Source organism: Anser anser, assembly GCF_964211835.1.
Source record: "Anser anser genome assembly, chromosome: 6".
In the NCBI taxonomy this organism is placed as follows: domain Eukaryota; kingdom Metazoa; phylum Chordata; class Aves; order Anseriformes; family Anatidae; genus Anser; species Anser anser.
Window position 1 is genome coordinate 16,374,682 of NC_139726.1, and position 15,628 is coordinate 16,390,309.

The 15,628-nt window shown below is 46.9% G+C and overlaps 1 protein-coding gene across 35 annotated transcripts in view; it reads left to right on the top strand.

Annotated features, from left to right (window-relative positions):
• KALRN (kalirin RhoGEF kinase) overlaps positions 1 to 15,628 on the top strand; it is a 502,153-nt gene that overhangs the window by 417,084 nt on the left and 69,441 nt on the right. For 2 of the 35 annotated variants that reach the window (XR_014586048.1, XR_014586049.1), the window contains exon 36: positions 1,887 to 9,443. The exons of 27 other annotated variants lie outside the window; for them this stretch is intronic. Coding sequence is in view for 6 of the 8 variants with exons in the window: in XM_083841889.1 (XP_083698015.1) it covers positions 9,359 to 9,443 (85 nt within the window). In the remaining 2 variants the exon portion in view is untranslated. Of the gene's footprint in view, positions 1 to 1,886; positions 9,444 to 15,628 lie in introns of those variants that run through there. 6 more of the 35 variants (XM_083841889.1, XM_083841893.1, XM_083841891.1 and 3 more) reach the window with 4 other exon arrangements.

Genomic DNA, 15,628 nt, shown 5'->3' on the forward strand with positions numbered 1-15,628 from the left:
CGCTGTGATGATCTAAAAGTCCTAGGGCAGGAGGTTATTTACATAAGTGCCAGTGGTGGTTTTTTTTTCCCATTCATATTAACTGGCCCAATAAAGGGCATTACCTCTTCTCACAAATGCTGCCTTGCTTTAACTCCAGAACTGTATTTATCTTTTCTTCAAGGCAGAGCCCATGTTTGACTATATTTTCCCTAAATCTGTTTGTTTAAGTCTCTTGCGGTTCAGAACACCTAAAGAACAGTTCCCTCTTTTATTATAAGAGGTTAAACCGTTCTTGTTTCTGGTTGTCCTTAGCATTTATTAGAAGGCTCTATTTTACATATGTATCACATATACTTCATCAGAGCACTGAAGAATTATTGACTCTGCAGAATTGTAATGGAGTGAAATAAGCATTTCCTTTCCTTTCTAGAGTTTAAAAAATACAAATTAAATTCCATGCAGTCTCAAACAGTAGAGGGATAATTGCTTGCAGATTGCAGTGAGGGTTGGGATGGCCTCCAGTCTCTCTAAAGGTGTGCGGTCAAACAGAAGCAGTGATACTCTGTCCAAGACTTACCATAACAAAGCAGCTCTGATTTCATCTCCTCACCAATGCAATTTGCAACTCAAGTATGCTGGTGACTCCTGTTTTCATGAAGTGGACCTAGTGCTCCACGTTTCTCACCAATAACATTTAACTGCCTGATGCCAAATTAAGTTTTTGTTGCCCTTTACTTTTGCAAACCAAGGAAATTAAAAGTTAGATAGTAGCACTCAGTGTTTCTATTTCAAGGGCATTGTTCTATTTTCTAGAGTAGGGAGGAACGCTGAAATCTTTTAACTCAAGCTTTTTCTTTCCCATAGATCATCTTTTAGAAGTGTTCTTAGGTCCTCATACATTTCAGTTTTATTCCTTGCAGACTGTGCCCAGCTTGTTATTTTTTCTGCAGATTTCACGTATCTTCAGATTTTTAAGTTAATGGTTGTATTTTGCCAAGGAACATATACCCAGTTTCCTTGGAAATCTATGGGAATTACATTTAGGTATCAGAGAACAGAATGCAGCCTTAAGAGCCAAATGTCATTCTTCAGAAAGGCACTGAGGAATTCATTAACTCTGCAGGACTCTTACTTGGTGAAATAAGTACATTTTTACTTCCACAGACTGCAAAAAACAAGTTTCATGCAGTGTGAAGGAATCAAGGTGCTCTTGCTGCAAAGAAAGGCCTTTCTAACCTGTGAAAAAGCTTAGTAAAAAAAAAAAGGTTGTGCATGGATGGCAGGGGAAGGGCAGTTCAGGCTTTTCACTCCAGTAATTTTCATGGGTGTTTCACGTCTGCTCAGATAAATCTGCCTCATATGTGCTACACAGACATGCTGCTGCTCCGTGGGACAGCTGCTTTGGACAGAGCCTTCACCTGAAAGCTATACACCTTCTGCAGTGTACAGTCTTTCCTTATATTCAACAATGTGTCTTTCTGCCTGTAAAAATGCACATTCTACTCCCCATCAGCTCATTCACCACCCATCATAAAACGTGCTAGGGGACATGCAGGCACACCAGAATTGGGCCTGATCTCAGCAGCACCAGGAGCTGGTGCTTCTCTCTGCTGAGCAAAAGATAGCCAGCCAGATGGAAGTACCCATTTTGTCTGACACAGAGAGACTGAATCTCTTGGACCATCAGATCTGCACACCGTGCCTGCCCGAGCAGTCAGGATCTACCACGGTGAGGTACCACTGAGACCAAGAGATAATGCAGGTGATGCATCAGTCACATTCCCTGAGGCTCTTTCACTAAATTATTGCCAATAATGGCAGGAGAACCAAGGCAGATCAAGGAACTGATCTGGGTTAAAATGAACTTTTTTTTTCTTTTTTCTCTTTTTTTTCCCCCATCTTAGGTTAATTTTAACCTGGATCCATTCGTGGATCAGATTCACTGAGAGGCTGCACAAACATTTCTGTTGGCACAGGGAAGAGGCAGGAAGGCACAGGCACCTGGGAGAGACAGAAAAGGCAACAATGAGTTTTGGCAGGGCGGTTGGCTCTTGACAATGCGAAGTGCTCATGGAACTATCATATAATCCGGAGCTGTTACGTACCAAGAGATCGGCTGAACATAGGAATGAAAAATTACTCCAGGATATCAAGTACTTGTCCCTCTTGCAGAAAGACAACAGGATTTTCTGTCTTGTAGTGACTGGAAATGCCAATGTGCTGGAGTTCAGCTTTTGGTAATGTCTTATGGTACCAAGCAGAAGGATTTCTTGAGTGTTTGGTGCTGAACCAGCAATCACTCACTGACATCCCCTGGAGCAGCATTTCTGTACAGGAGATCAGCAGAAATCCTACCTGCCAGAGAGCAAGGGTCTGAGAAATGCAGTTACTGCTGCTCTGTTGACAGTAAAGAACAAAAGTGGGCAGAGGTACTCCGCATTGTTCCGACATAAAGTTGTTTTCTAGCTAGTCATTCCACAAACTGATAAAAAATAGTTTAAAAACTATATATTTTTTAAATTCTCCCCACAACAGGCTGCCTGTTACGTGTATCCTTGTTATTTTTATTCGCCTTAAGTTTTAATAACAGCTTTGCAGATTCTCTTATGCTTGTCTTAGATCTGGTACTGTAAACCAGAAAGCTTTGCCATCCTAAACATTGCCTGGTAAGAATTCCTCTACGTTTTCTTTTTACCCTAAGAAAAAGGAAGGTGGAAAATAAACTTACTCTAATAATTTGGCCCAAATAAATAAAGGCTTTGACAATATTGACATTGAATTTTATTTTAATTCCAATCCAATTCTTCCAGACTGGCCAAACAGAGAAAGTTTCCTCTCTAGCAAATGGTGTTTGCCAGTTTTTTAATGTTTCTTCCAGTTTGCCTTGAACCATAATTGTGTTGGATACTGGATGGGGGGACAGCTGATGAATACAGCTTGCTGTTTACTGCGAGTCATCTCAGACAAGTAGACTGAGATGTCTACTTCTCTTCTACCGGAAACAAAACAAAACAAAAAAGAAAACTTTCTCTAAGGAAGGAGAAATCCCATTTAAAGAGAAAATTAGCTGTGGTTTCTAGCATCCAAATAGAACAACCTCAGGCAAGTTGAGACAGGCACATCAGGACTGCTTCTGGTACACTATTAGACTATAGTTGCTAAAACAACTCACCTTTGTCATGCACAAGTGGGTGAGGCTCCTGTTTGTCTTGGAAAGCAGACTATGATGGGCTGAGATAGGCTCATGATTTCCCCACTGAGGCCCAACACAGTAACAGAGGAGCCAAAACATGTCCAAAAGGCAGTGCTTTAATGCTTTGCGTCTTCCATCACTGCTTATTGCTGTAACTCCCAAAGATATGTCTCTGCTTTAATGGAGATAAGTGCTTCAGGAAATGAATACAAAAGCTACTTTAAATTTTTATTTCACTCTTTTCCTTCATTTTTTTTCTGAAGGTTTTATTTATTTATTTTTTTATTCTGACCAGGAGCTTGTTCAGGATGTGTCCACCATCTAGTGTAGTTCTCCAGAAACCAAGTAACCCAGTACTAACATCACCATCCCAGGGGTTGTTCAAGGTTGCACCTGGTGCTTAGGGACATGGTGTAGTGGGTGACATTGGTAGTAGGGGGATGGTTGGACCAGATGATCTCGGAGGTCTTTTCCAACCTTTATGATTCTATGATAAAGTGGTACATGGCTGCAGTGAGCCTCTTACATTAAAGTGGTTGGTGAGGGGAGGCTCTTTGCTGACTACTCTGGTGGTACAGCTCATGGGTCCGGGGAATCTCCTCTGCTGGCCAAAGGGCAGGCCTTTGCCAGAAGCTGCCCCTACCTTGCCGAAGCACTAGAGCCTCTGCTGAGGTGTCAGAGGAAGGCAGCAGGACAGGACTTCTTGTCTTGGGCTCTTCCTTCTTACAAAGTGCGGAAAAAGAAAAAGGATGAGTTGTAAATTAGGAAAGAGAGTTATGTTGTCAGTGCGGGGCTTGTGACACATGGGAGAGGTGGGTGATGTGGCACAGAAGGGTGAGGCCCATCTCATGTTGGAGCATTTGGCAGGAGAGACAGGTCTGGCTGTGGCCTTCAAGGCTTTTCAGAAGAGTTGGTTGGTCAGGATGCTCTTTGGCCATGCAACTCTTCTAAGTTGTCGTCAACCGATCCCATGCTGTTGTCTCGAGCAGAGGCATAAGGAATGATATACCCTAACATTTGCTGAACATATGCCTACACTGCAGTTCAGCGTGGAGTTTATGCTGGGCTGTCTATATTTCTTTTTAATTTGTTTGTTTTAGCTAGTTGAGAATGTTCTTTTTTTACCTACCACTGTGCCGAATTGAGAAGCCAAAAACCTCTCCTTGGAGTTATGCTCTCTTGCGCCAGGAGGGAATGTGATTCAATTTATTTATTTATTTTTAATTTATTTGATCTGTTTTAATACCCAATAAAGTTGTTGTTTTTTCCAACTGGCATGACAGGGCTCTGGCTATTTTTAAAGAACGTGGTTCATTTGATTTAATCTAATGAATGTTTAGTGCTGTTGAAAATAGCTGGAGCCAGAGCCAAGAATAATGTACTGAAATGTACTGGTTGAGCAAGGACTGCTTCACTCTGCCAATCTGCCTTCCCTCCAGTTGTTCAGATTTACCTAGTTTTGTGAGTAGCATTAGCAGGCAAGGCATATTGATCAAAGAGCTTTTTTAATACTAAATCTAATAGCTGATAACATCAGAGCCATATTTTACTTCCCTCATTTCAAGACACATCAAACAATAAAAACTCTTCTTGTTCAGTGCAGGATGTCTAACCTCTGTTTCAGATCACTTTGAGGGGAACAAGAAATGGTAGTATCCTTTTATTGCACACAGGGAAAATCAAGGTATGAAATGGTCATTTTTTCCCCAAAGTCACCCCGAAAGTAAGTGGGAGAGTTGGTAATGAAACGAGTCACCCAGTATCTCCTGGGCTCTGTGAGCTGCTGTGTAACTCTTGATTTCTCCATGAGCTGAAACTAGGCTGTAGTCAGAAAAGAAATGCTGCTGAGTCCTTGCTCCTGGTGTTTCTCACGTTCTGGTTCTTGGCACGTCCATGTTTACTGTCCTGCCCACACCATCTGAGTTGCTCTGTGGAGGTACCTAGCTCTCCTTATTAACTAAGCTTAAATTTCATGCATGTTCTTGCACTGTTTGTTTCCGCAAGTTTTATCACATAATTCAATGATGTATTTAAAACTGGGCAAATCCATCTCCCTTTTGCCTTCTGTGAGTTATTTCTGTGAGACAGTTGTTTCCCTGTTCCTTCGTAAGAAACGAGTGGCTAATACTTAAGCTTCATTGGACTAAAAAAATAAATCAGCCATAATGCATCTCACTCCCTGATGGTGGTGCCCATGGGGATGGATTTTCAGCACAGATCGCTTTACACCCCAAAGCATGATGTAGGATTGACTCACATAAGTAACGAACAGATGCTCCTGATGGCCATTATGTTATTTATCTCTATCTTTATGTGATGGGGGAAGGAAGCAGCACCTGTTACAGTGACAGAAATGTTGTCACTGCTGTCCTGCATGACAGACCTCTAGGGCAACCTAGGCCAGGCATATTTCTCCACGTTGTTGTTTACCCAGATGAAGCTGTTAACATCCACTAGGCTTTTTGCCCTGTGTTTCCCTCAGATTTGTCCTTCAGTTTATAACCTAAGACAATTAAGCAGCCTGTTCAGGTATGACAGAGCACTGGATACAGTGTAAGGATTGACATGTTCCAACTTTCACACCAAAATTTCCGTGAGAGGAGTGCGTAAAAGTATTGGGAGAACTTTTTTCCGCTCTACAGCAAAAGTCATTTCTGCAGACTCTCTCGGATTTCATACGAAAGCAACTCATGCCTGGGGAATTTTCTGAAACTGTATTTAAGAGCAGACAGAACTAATTTCCTCATCATCCTGACTCAAATGACTTCCCTTCCATCATCGGTGTTGCACAGGGCAGCCTATTTGGCCTGCGGTGCAGACACACTGCTAATAGCCTCAGCTTCAGCTGGGGCGAGTCAGGACCCCAACGTTTCCTCGGTCACTGCACTGCAGATAACAGCGGCTGGGTTTAGAGCGTGGTGCCAGGAGGTGTTTCCTCAAAGACGTTCTAAGAGCTGGGCTGGTTTAGAGCAAGGCTGGGAATGTTTTCCTTGACAGGGGACATGGAGGCCATTCGGGGACCGCAGAGCCACACATCATTGCATCCTGTCCAAAAATAACATAAAGAATATAAGTGAACATAGGAAGTGAGGTTAAGGACCCTTTCCAATCCCAGGCAAAAGCCTCCTCAGCCCTCATTTAGGGCAAGTGAACTGTGCAGAATTATTTTTCCCAATGTGATCTCTGCCATGCTGCTACCTCACATAGGCTGAGCTCCCAGTCTGAAGCTGCAGGCTCACTGCAGGTGACGGTGTAGTTCCCACTCGTGTTCGGGGCAGAATTTGTTCTCATCCAGTGCTGAAGCTGAGCTAGACTGTGCCCACAGCACGTCTCTTTTTCTGCACTGTGGGAGCTAATTGAAATGGTGTGATTATTAAAAATGTCTTTTGGTCATATCTTGCTTTATTAAATATTTATTGCATGTGTAATTCATTAGTGAATATACATATGTGTATCTTTCTTAAAAGAGTAACTTTTCAGATATAACCTTCACAATATTCCCAGCATTGTACATTTGGGGAGAAAGAAAAAAAAAAAAAAAGCCTGCTTCCTCCCCACCCCCCCGAATAATGACTTCAATTCTGTTTTAATTAAGCAAACAATTTTTCAGAGCTGAGATTGCACCTTAATTAGGTTTTAAAATTCGGCTGCAATTACAAGAGCTACAAACTTGCTTTAAAGCCCTCTTGAGACTCTCAAACTTCACCTGTAAGCACTGCTTTACTGAAACTTCACCTCTAAGCACTGTTTTATTGCTATGTGCCGTTGGTGGAACGTGCGCCGTGTCTCTAAGATGCTCTTTCTTGGCCTGATGGCTCAAGCGTTCCTTGAGGGAAATCAGAAATGAACTTTTTGGCTCCCTCAAGCAACGCCGGGATTTGTTCTCCGTGCCGCTAGGGTTTACCACTAGATGTCCCTGTGAATCCCTCAAACCTCCCGGGTCCGTGGGGTTTTGCAGGAGCCAGCTGGGGAAATCTCAGAGCTGCCGTGGGACGCTGCACCCTCGTGGGATGCTGTGCCCTCATGGGATGCTGCACACTTCGGGTGCCGTGCCCTCGTGGGATGCTGTGCCCTCATGGGATGCTGTGCCTTCATGGGTTGCTGCACACTTGGGGTGCCGTGCCCTCGTGGGATGCTGTGTCCTCATGGGATGCTGCACCCTTGCAGGATTCTGTGCCTGCGTGGGATGCTGTGCCCATACACTGCTCAGCCTGAGCTCCTGCAGAGACAGATCCTGGCAGTGGTCAGCTCTGCCAAGAGACATGGGAATTCAATAGCGAAATGCTTCTTTTAGAAGGTTTCCTAGTTTCTTAAACAAGGAGACTTAAACTTTTTCTTGGGATGGCTTTTAAAACCCGCCAAGAGCAGGGTTCCAGTGTGCTAGGTGCTGTGTGGACCCTCAGCGAGGGACTGCTCCTGCCTCAGAGACCACACCTGGCCCAGGCTGTGGGGAAAGGGAGAGGGGCAGAAGGGCAGGGGTGCTCCTGCTGGTTCCCCATCCCCATCTTCCTTCTCCAGCTGCTGCTGAGGCCGCTGTTCCCAGCGAGATGCGTTATCTGCCTGCTGCAGGCACGGGAGCCCTGCCTGTGCCCCGAGACATTCCCGTGCATCTCCCAGACAGGCAAAGCCCCAAGCCAGAGAAAGACACAACACGCAGCGAAGGGGAGACGGAGTGAAGGTTCACTTCATCCTTACGTACTGAACAGCGTCGTGGTGCTCAAGGGCAGGAAAATTTTGCATGCTGCAGGCTTGTTGTGAGGTTGCCAGTGCTTCCAGTGAGGTTGCAGTCAACGAGCAACTTGCACGCTGCAGGCAGAAGCGGGGCAGGGAGGTTTTCTATTGCAGTTGTGGTGGAGGCAGCCTCTTGGGGAGGGTCTCGGCCACTCTGCTGGCACAGGGCTCTGCGAGGTGCCTCTCCAGGGCAGCTCGAGGGTCTGAAGGATCCTGCCTGGCAGCAGCATGCAGTCACCCACTGTGTAGGCGCAACCTCATGAGGGTTCGTGAAGGCAGTGTTGAAGCCGCAGCCCCAACCTCCTGTCCAAAACCACCCCTTGGCCGCACAGAAGTGCTGCTTCCTCCAAAGCAGTTCGGCAGCAAACCAAAGCCGTAGTCCAGACGCCCGGTGCATGGCATCGATACAGCCAGACGGCTCAGGCTGAAGTCCTGGCACGCAGAGGCACAAAGCACAGCAACATCTTTGCTCTCAGCTATTCCCTCCCCACGCGTATTTATGCCTGGGAGAAGCAGTTTGTTGGGTTTGTTCAGCTTTCGATACAAGTGTGCAAAAGCTATGATGCTGCCACTCCGGAATCCTGCCCGACCTCTCCTACCAGCTGCCTCCAGCGAGGTTCGGGCCATTTTTGGCACCTCCAGTTTTCTGTGCTTTAGGTGGAAAACCCTAACGTGACAGGTTGGCACCTTCCAAAGCAAGCAGCGCTTTCGGATCTCACATGGACTGATCTGTGTTTTGGAAGGGTAACCACCTAGCTTACCCTGAGCAGAAGGGCTTTGGTGCTTGAGGCAGGTGTCCTGCGGAAAGCAGGCTGGCAGAGCAGTTGGGCAGGGTGGTGCTTCCAACTAATCGTAAAAGGTTTTAGCTATCGGGTGCTTAAGCTGAGGAATGGTGTTTGGGGGGGGGGGTAAAAAAAAAAAAAATGTTGTGAACTTAAAAAAAAACAAACAGCAACGACACAAGTTTTGCCTTTTGAAAACCTTGCAGGAAACCCTCTCCGCAACATATCAGAGCTCCGGCAAACTTCCTCCCAGGCAGCTCTTTATTCCCAACAACCTTCGGCTGCCTCCCCTCCCGCCCGCTGCGCGCTGCCGGAGCTGTTCCCAGCCCCCTGCCCAGCTCGCGGGGCTTTTCCTGGCGGGGGGAGGCCGCAGCCCGGCCGGCCGCGGACCCCCCCCCGGCTCCCTCCCCGGCCGCCCGCGGGTGCGGGAGCTGCGCGGCCGCGCTCCGCCCGCCGCCGCCCCGTTGCATAAGGCGGCCCCGCTCCGCCCCTGGAGGTGCGCGCAGGGCTCCGCGGGGACAGCGGCTGCTCGGCCGCTCGTCCCTGCTCTTTTTTCTTTTTTTTTTTTAAATATATTTCTTTTTCCCTTTTTTTTTTTTTTTTTTTTTTTTTTTTTTTTTTCCCTCCAAGCGGGCCGGCGGCTCCTTGCCATGAGCAGCCCGAAGGCAGCATGAAAGCGGGCAGGCGCGGCTATCCCGCCCGCTCCGGTGTAGGATGGCTCTTGGCGAAGTGCTGCTGCTGCTGCTCCTGCAAAGGTCGGTGGGCAAAAAGGGGGTAAGGGAGGGAGCGGGGCCCCCAGCCACCCCCCCGGGGAATGGGGCTCGGCGGTACCCCCCGGCAGCATCCCCGCCGGGCTGCCCCGGGGGGGGAGCGGAGGGAAGGAGCGGCCGGCAGCCGGGAGCGGTGCCCCTCAGCCCCGCTGGGCTGCAAGGGGGTGGCTGGGACCCCCCCGGGGCTACCGGAGCCCCCTCGGCTGGGAGGCAGCCGGAGGGGCGGGTGGACAGGCTGCGGGCTGGAGTTGCCGGGCTGCGTGTTGGCGTGGCTGGTAGGAAACACCCCGGGACTGCAAGGTCAGCGGGGCAGGGAGAAATATTTGCTTAAATGAGATTTCTCTCCCTCCCTCCCCCCCGGTAGTCTTTCTTGGGCTCGGATAGAGCGCCATGCTCTGAGAACATCTGTTTCTCACAGTTCGCAAATCTCTGAATGGTGATGTGGGAAGGTCTGGGGACGCGGGCTGAGCGGAGACTGACTGCTGCTCACAGAGATGTGGGAAAGCCAGAGTGCCTTGTAAAAATAAAATAAAAACCTGGCTTTTGCAAGGCACGCCGCAGCTGAGATGCACCGAGTGAAGGCTTCCCAGCCTGCAGCCTTTACGCTGTGATACTGGCTCTTGAACTCGGTCTGGATAGTGTGAGCTTGCTGAGGAGGAGTCGCCGTGGTATTTCAGTGTTTCCTGCTCTCTGAGTGGCCAAGCATAAATGTCCCAAACAAAACTTGTTTTTCTCTTTTGTTTTGAGCTGTTGCTGTTGTTTAAAGACCAAAGCTTTTCAGTGCAGTTTTTTGGTAATCCATCTGCACACCCACGGAGGAAGATGGCTTGAGGACGGATGGCTTGCTTATTTCATGAGGCACACATTTGCAGTGCAGAAGCCGTGTTTCCCCAGTTATTGACCTAGAGTCACGCTTACTTACATGGTGACAGCAGCAAACCGGAGCTAGCTGGTGTTCAGTCTGCCATGTGTTCCTAAGATGATCTTTTCCAGCCTGGGGAGAACATGCTACTTCACGCCAAGTAGGGGACTTCAAGGGACGTAAGAAAAGACACGTAACCTGGTGCTCGGGGTAGGCTTGTAGAATTAAATCAACAGAAAGGTTGTAAAATTAAATCACTGTAAAAAGCCAAGTCTCTAGGACAGACTGTGCTTTAATGTGTTGGCCCATGCAGCAGGTTTGGAGAAGGCTTCAAGCTCTCTGACATGGCTCTGGTCTTTAAAATGTTGATTCTAACAGATTAACATCTCCCCGCTGCCTGTCCTGCCTGCAGACCTCTCCAGAAGGGGGAAAGGGAAGCAGCTGGCTCTTCTCTCTCCTCTTGAAATGTTAACTGTGTTTGCAGTTCTGGTTTACCCGGCTAGTAACAAGAGGTGTTTTGTGATACTGGTCGCTTTATTTCTTTCGCGTCCTTAGTCGTCAACTTTGAACAGGCAGAAAGTTGTAAAAGGCTATCTGTTACGCTGCGTTTATTAAAGAAAACCAGAGGCAGTCGGATGGTGGAAGTACTCCGTAAGCATAAGCAGATACCAAACCTGACATTTGATGAGGGATTTGGGTGCCCCAGACTACAGCATCAGCGTGGTATTGTTGGCAGCTTCTGCTGTTAAGCGTGGAGATGCTTTTAAAGTGACAACCTGACTCTCGAAGCTTCGTGTATTGTGCATTGTCAGTGATCGTCTTTGCTTTTGGGAAGATGCTTCTTCCCCAGGGCTCCCCGATCTCAGACTTGCAGTAGGGAGAGGTGACTTGTTTGTGCTTAAGATGGATGTGAAGCACCTTGGGGTCGTTCTCGCTGCTGCCCCATAAACCACCTTCCTTTCGCCCGTGGGAAGGCACCTCTCCTTTTTCCTGGTGACAAATGCCGGACCTGTCTTGAACTTTACAACACCTGAGTAGGTTTTGTTGTGCCAATAAGAACTTCCTGGTGAGCAAAATGGAGCAGCTGAGTGGGCAGCCCACTCGCAAACAGGGGTTATGTTGGTACAAACTGTGTCAGTGTGTTTTGTGCCGTGAGGCTTGGAAGCGATGTGGATGCTTGAGCTCCTAAACAGAAGTAGTAACACAGAGCTGTAGAAGAAACAGAGCAAAACACAAAAACAAACAAAAACTAGGTCTCCAATATATCATGAAATACATAAATCTTGTGTAATTGGTCATTTTTCTGAAAGATTTTGACAGATAGCTTGAACTACTCTATTGCATAAATCTTATCCTGTCATTTGCAGCAGTAGCAACCTTGATCCTGCATTTTTGCTTGTTTCTCTTGGTGAGTTTCTGATTGTCCATGTACACAGCAATTGGGATCCATACAGGGAAAGTGACTGACACTTAGTACTGTTCCCAGTTTTGCTCCGACCCAGATAGTCCTCTACATGAACTAAATAAGGACTACTTCTCTGTCTTTCAGTATGGAGAGATATGAATCCTAATATAGGAGTGCCTCATAGCAAGAGTCTGTCACTTGCTCTCAGCCATAAAAAGGGGTAGTTAAGAGCAGTAGGCTTGTACAGCCTTCAGGCCAACGGCCTTAATCAGCCGAGAGTGGACAAGCAAGGCTTTTTGCAGTGCTTCCTAAATGCACAAATGTAAAGTGACCTAGAGCAATGGGATGCTTCTCAGCGCTGCAGAACTGGCTTTGAAAGCAGACTGATAAGAGGGTTCAAGTTTTGTTGGTGTTCTGATAACTAGACAGTCATTGAACTCTCCTTAAAAAACAGCCCAAGATTTGCGATTGAAAATAACTTACTTTCTTTTAACGCTGAGTCTATCTCCTCATTTCCCTACATGGTTCAGGTTTGAGGCTCTGTTACAAGGGTCACGATGTGGGAAAGCAAGGAAACTGGAGGGACTTGTGCTTTGTGAAATGTCTTTACTGAAGCAAAGGATCAGCTGCGTGCCTCGACTGTCACAAGGTCAAAGCTTCATTCCCTGTAATCAGGGAGCAGAGGCCAGGGTTCGGTGCCGTTACCCCGCACTCCCTCCAGCGCAGCTCTCTGCAGCGTGGCCGGGGGCACGCGGGGCTGGCATCAGGTGGAAGCTGGATTCCAGGTTGTAATTAACGCATGAGGGTTGTAAAGAATTTATGACTCAGATTTAACCTAGACATTAAATTCTGGGTGCTGTATTATACCCATATTTAGAGGCCATCTCTTTGCAGTAGCCCAGCTCGTTCGGGTCTAGCCCTGCCTGCAGCACGCTGGGCTCTCATTGCCCTGCAGGGCACTAGGAGCATGGGAAGCACTGACAACGTACAGGAATTGCTTCTCTTTGAGCGCGAGGGAGATGTTCCCAGCTACTGGACCTGAGAATTTGGCTAAGAGTGCACCATGCGCATCCCAAAGGAAAGGGTCTGTGGTTAAAAATAATCTGTTGCCAGCATAATTTTGCAGTGCAACATCTTACACCCCTTTCTAGGTAATATTGTGTGGTTACAGGGTGGCTTTAGGGGAGGGCATAAAACACGTCTTACTTGAGGGTAGCCAGAGACAGGGAAGATTGATTTAGATGGATGTGCTTATTGGTTTCAGTGCAGAACATGTCCCTCTGCCTCCTTGAGCAGTTGTTCTTCCGAGCAGGCTGCCGGTTGTATCCCAACTTTTCTTTCCAGAACAAAATAAAGCTAATCTGAATGTCAGGCCTTTAATCTTGGTGCATTAAAAATGAAAGATGGGGTGGCTTAGTGTCTGTGCTAAGCTCCTGACAAGGCTCTTCAATTCCCGGTCCCTCCAGCTTCTCATCTCCTATCCACAGCTTTTCTCTTTCTTCTGCGTTCTTTGTGTTACTGTCCTCTGCTTCTTTCTTTCCTTTTCCTCTTCTTGCTATCCTTCTTTGAGTCTTTGATTCATTATTGGCTCGGTCTGATGAACCTCTTCGCCGTAAGATTAACAAAGTTCGCTTCTCTTGACAAGCGTGGTGGTGACTAATGTGCAGGGAAGGGAGCTCAGCCAGCCACCTTGTACATCTTTCTGAGCTGGTCAGAAACAGAGCCTTAACTGGAAGTTGGGCAAACTGGCATAATTACAAGGGCTGTCAACAGCATGTTAATAAAAGTTTTTTCTTCATTAGGTAAAAAGTGAGATCCGATGGTGCTTTTTATAGAAGGTGCTGACATTGTGTTAGAGCGAGCTGCGGGGCTTTGCTAAGGGAACTGGTACCTTAGTGCTGTGTGGTAGCAAGACAGTGATCTGCAGTAATATGTTCGAGCCCATAACATTTCCTAATTTGAACATATTTTATTTAGTGTTTCAGGCCGAGCCATGGTTACACTGTGTAAAGCGCAATGGAATGTGTGGCCAAGGCAGTTCTGTCAAAATTGAGGCAGAGGAGAAAACAATAGTAAAATGAAGGGTGTCAACCAAAGCTTGCTTTGTTTCCTGGTCCTTCCTGAATGAGAAATATGAGGAAACTGTTACCTTCTCCAAATCTACTCCGCGGGTAAAGTCAATCTGTTGCTTGTTAGCTGCATCTCTGTAAAGGCAAGAGGATCAAGCGTGCTGGTTTTGTGGGGGCGCTGGCACCGGGCTCGGCTCTTTCTCCTGGCAGGTTCACAAGAAAACGGCTGTGGTGAGGTTTGGGAGCACTGTTAATGTCTCCTTCCAGTTCTATTAAGAGAAAACCAGTAAGCCCATGACAGGAACATCCCTTCCAAGTCCTGCATTTTCCCACCTCCGCAGGCTGAGTCAGGAGTTGGAGCAGGTCGCAGCAGAAAGTTATTGTAGGGACAAAAGAGCTGATGAGAATGGTGCTCGGCTGAGCAAGCAGGATTAACGTGACAAGGTGAACACTGTTAGCAAAGCACCTGTGCTTTCTGTTGGTGCAGAGATGTGCTTTCTCGTGCCCGCTTTGCACGCTCCTGACAGTGTCCTGAGCTAAGCGTGTCCAAAAGGTGCGCCTGGCAGGCCCAATAACAGTCTTTAGGGGTAAATGAAGACTCACGGGTCTGAACCTCTTAGCATTTGTGTGTCCTCCCTTGAAAGCAGCAACAAGACCTACGAGGATTTTGGCAGGGGAAGTCACGAGGCCGATAAGCTGAACACGAGCAGTGGAACGGAAAGCACGGCCACTGCCGTCGTGATCCGGTGTTGTGGCGGGCTGGGGGGCAGCAAGCTCTGCTTACGGTTAATTAGGTACAAGTGTGCTAAATCTTACCTCTTCGTGAGAGTATTTTTGGGGGTAGAGGCATGGCTCATGGATACAGCCTTTCAGTGCCTCTGTGCTGCTGCCGTACGAGCGCGGGAGGTGTGGGGTATTTCACAGGGCTGGTGGCTGCCCAGGGCTCCTTTGCTCGCCGCACTTACCAGCTGCCAGCCACTTTCTATAAACCTGATGTTCACTGTGTCAGTGCCGAAGTTCAGGATGCTTCACCAACGTTCTGTCAGTTTCCAAGACCCAAGTAGTACAAACGTTATTTTTCTTTTTTCTATTTTTTTTGGCAAATTACACACACCACTAGATAACTCTGGCTCTCTTGCCATGAGCTAGCACCTCATCCCCCGGCTTTGTGTCTCCCTTTCGAGACGGATCTTGCAGCCTTATCTTTAGAGATGCAGTCATATACAGGATGTAACAGCAGTTGTACAGAAAATAAACGTTCAGATCTTAACTCATATGAGTAAAGTAGACAGCAAGAGCTTCTATAAAGATCAGTTTTCAGTTACTAGTGTGGGGCTGAATGCGTGGGGGGATACTTATTATTCAGATTGCTGCATTGTTTTCAACTTTCATAAATTCATCCAGCCTTAAAGAAACATGGGGTTTGCTTTTATTCAGTCAGAGCTCCTAAACTTTCCATTCACACCAAGAAACATGTAAGAATTCACAAGGCTTTATTCATCTTGTCAAAAGCCTGAAGAAGGGAGACTTTATTCTAAGGGAAAAAAGAACAGATAATTGTGAAAAATATAGCTTGGGTAACTCCCTGCTCAATTCAAGGAACATGGGGTAACTAAGCATGCTGCTTTCCTTTAAAATAAGTGCCAGACAGATGTATTGTTTAGGAATTCAATGCACGGATGCTGAAATAAAATCTATCCATTTTGAAGTGAAAGAAAAAGGGCAGCAATTTCACATGACCCAAGAAAGATTTTGTTGCTTTTCCAAACTGTTATGTTTCAGCATACACCTTGTTAAAACTTTTGTATATATTAAGAAATCTAATTTATCATTT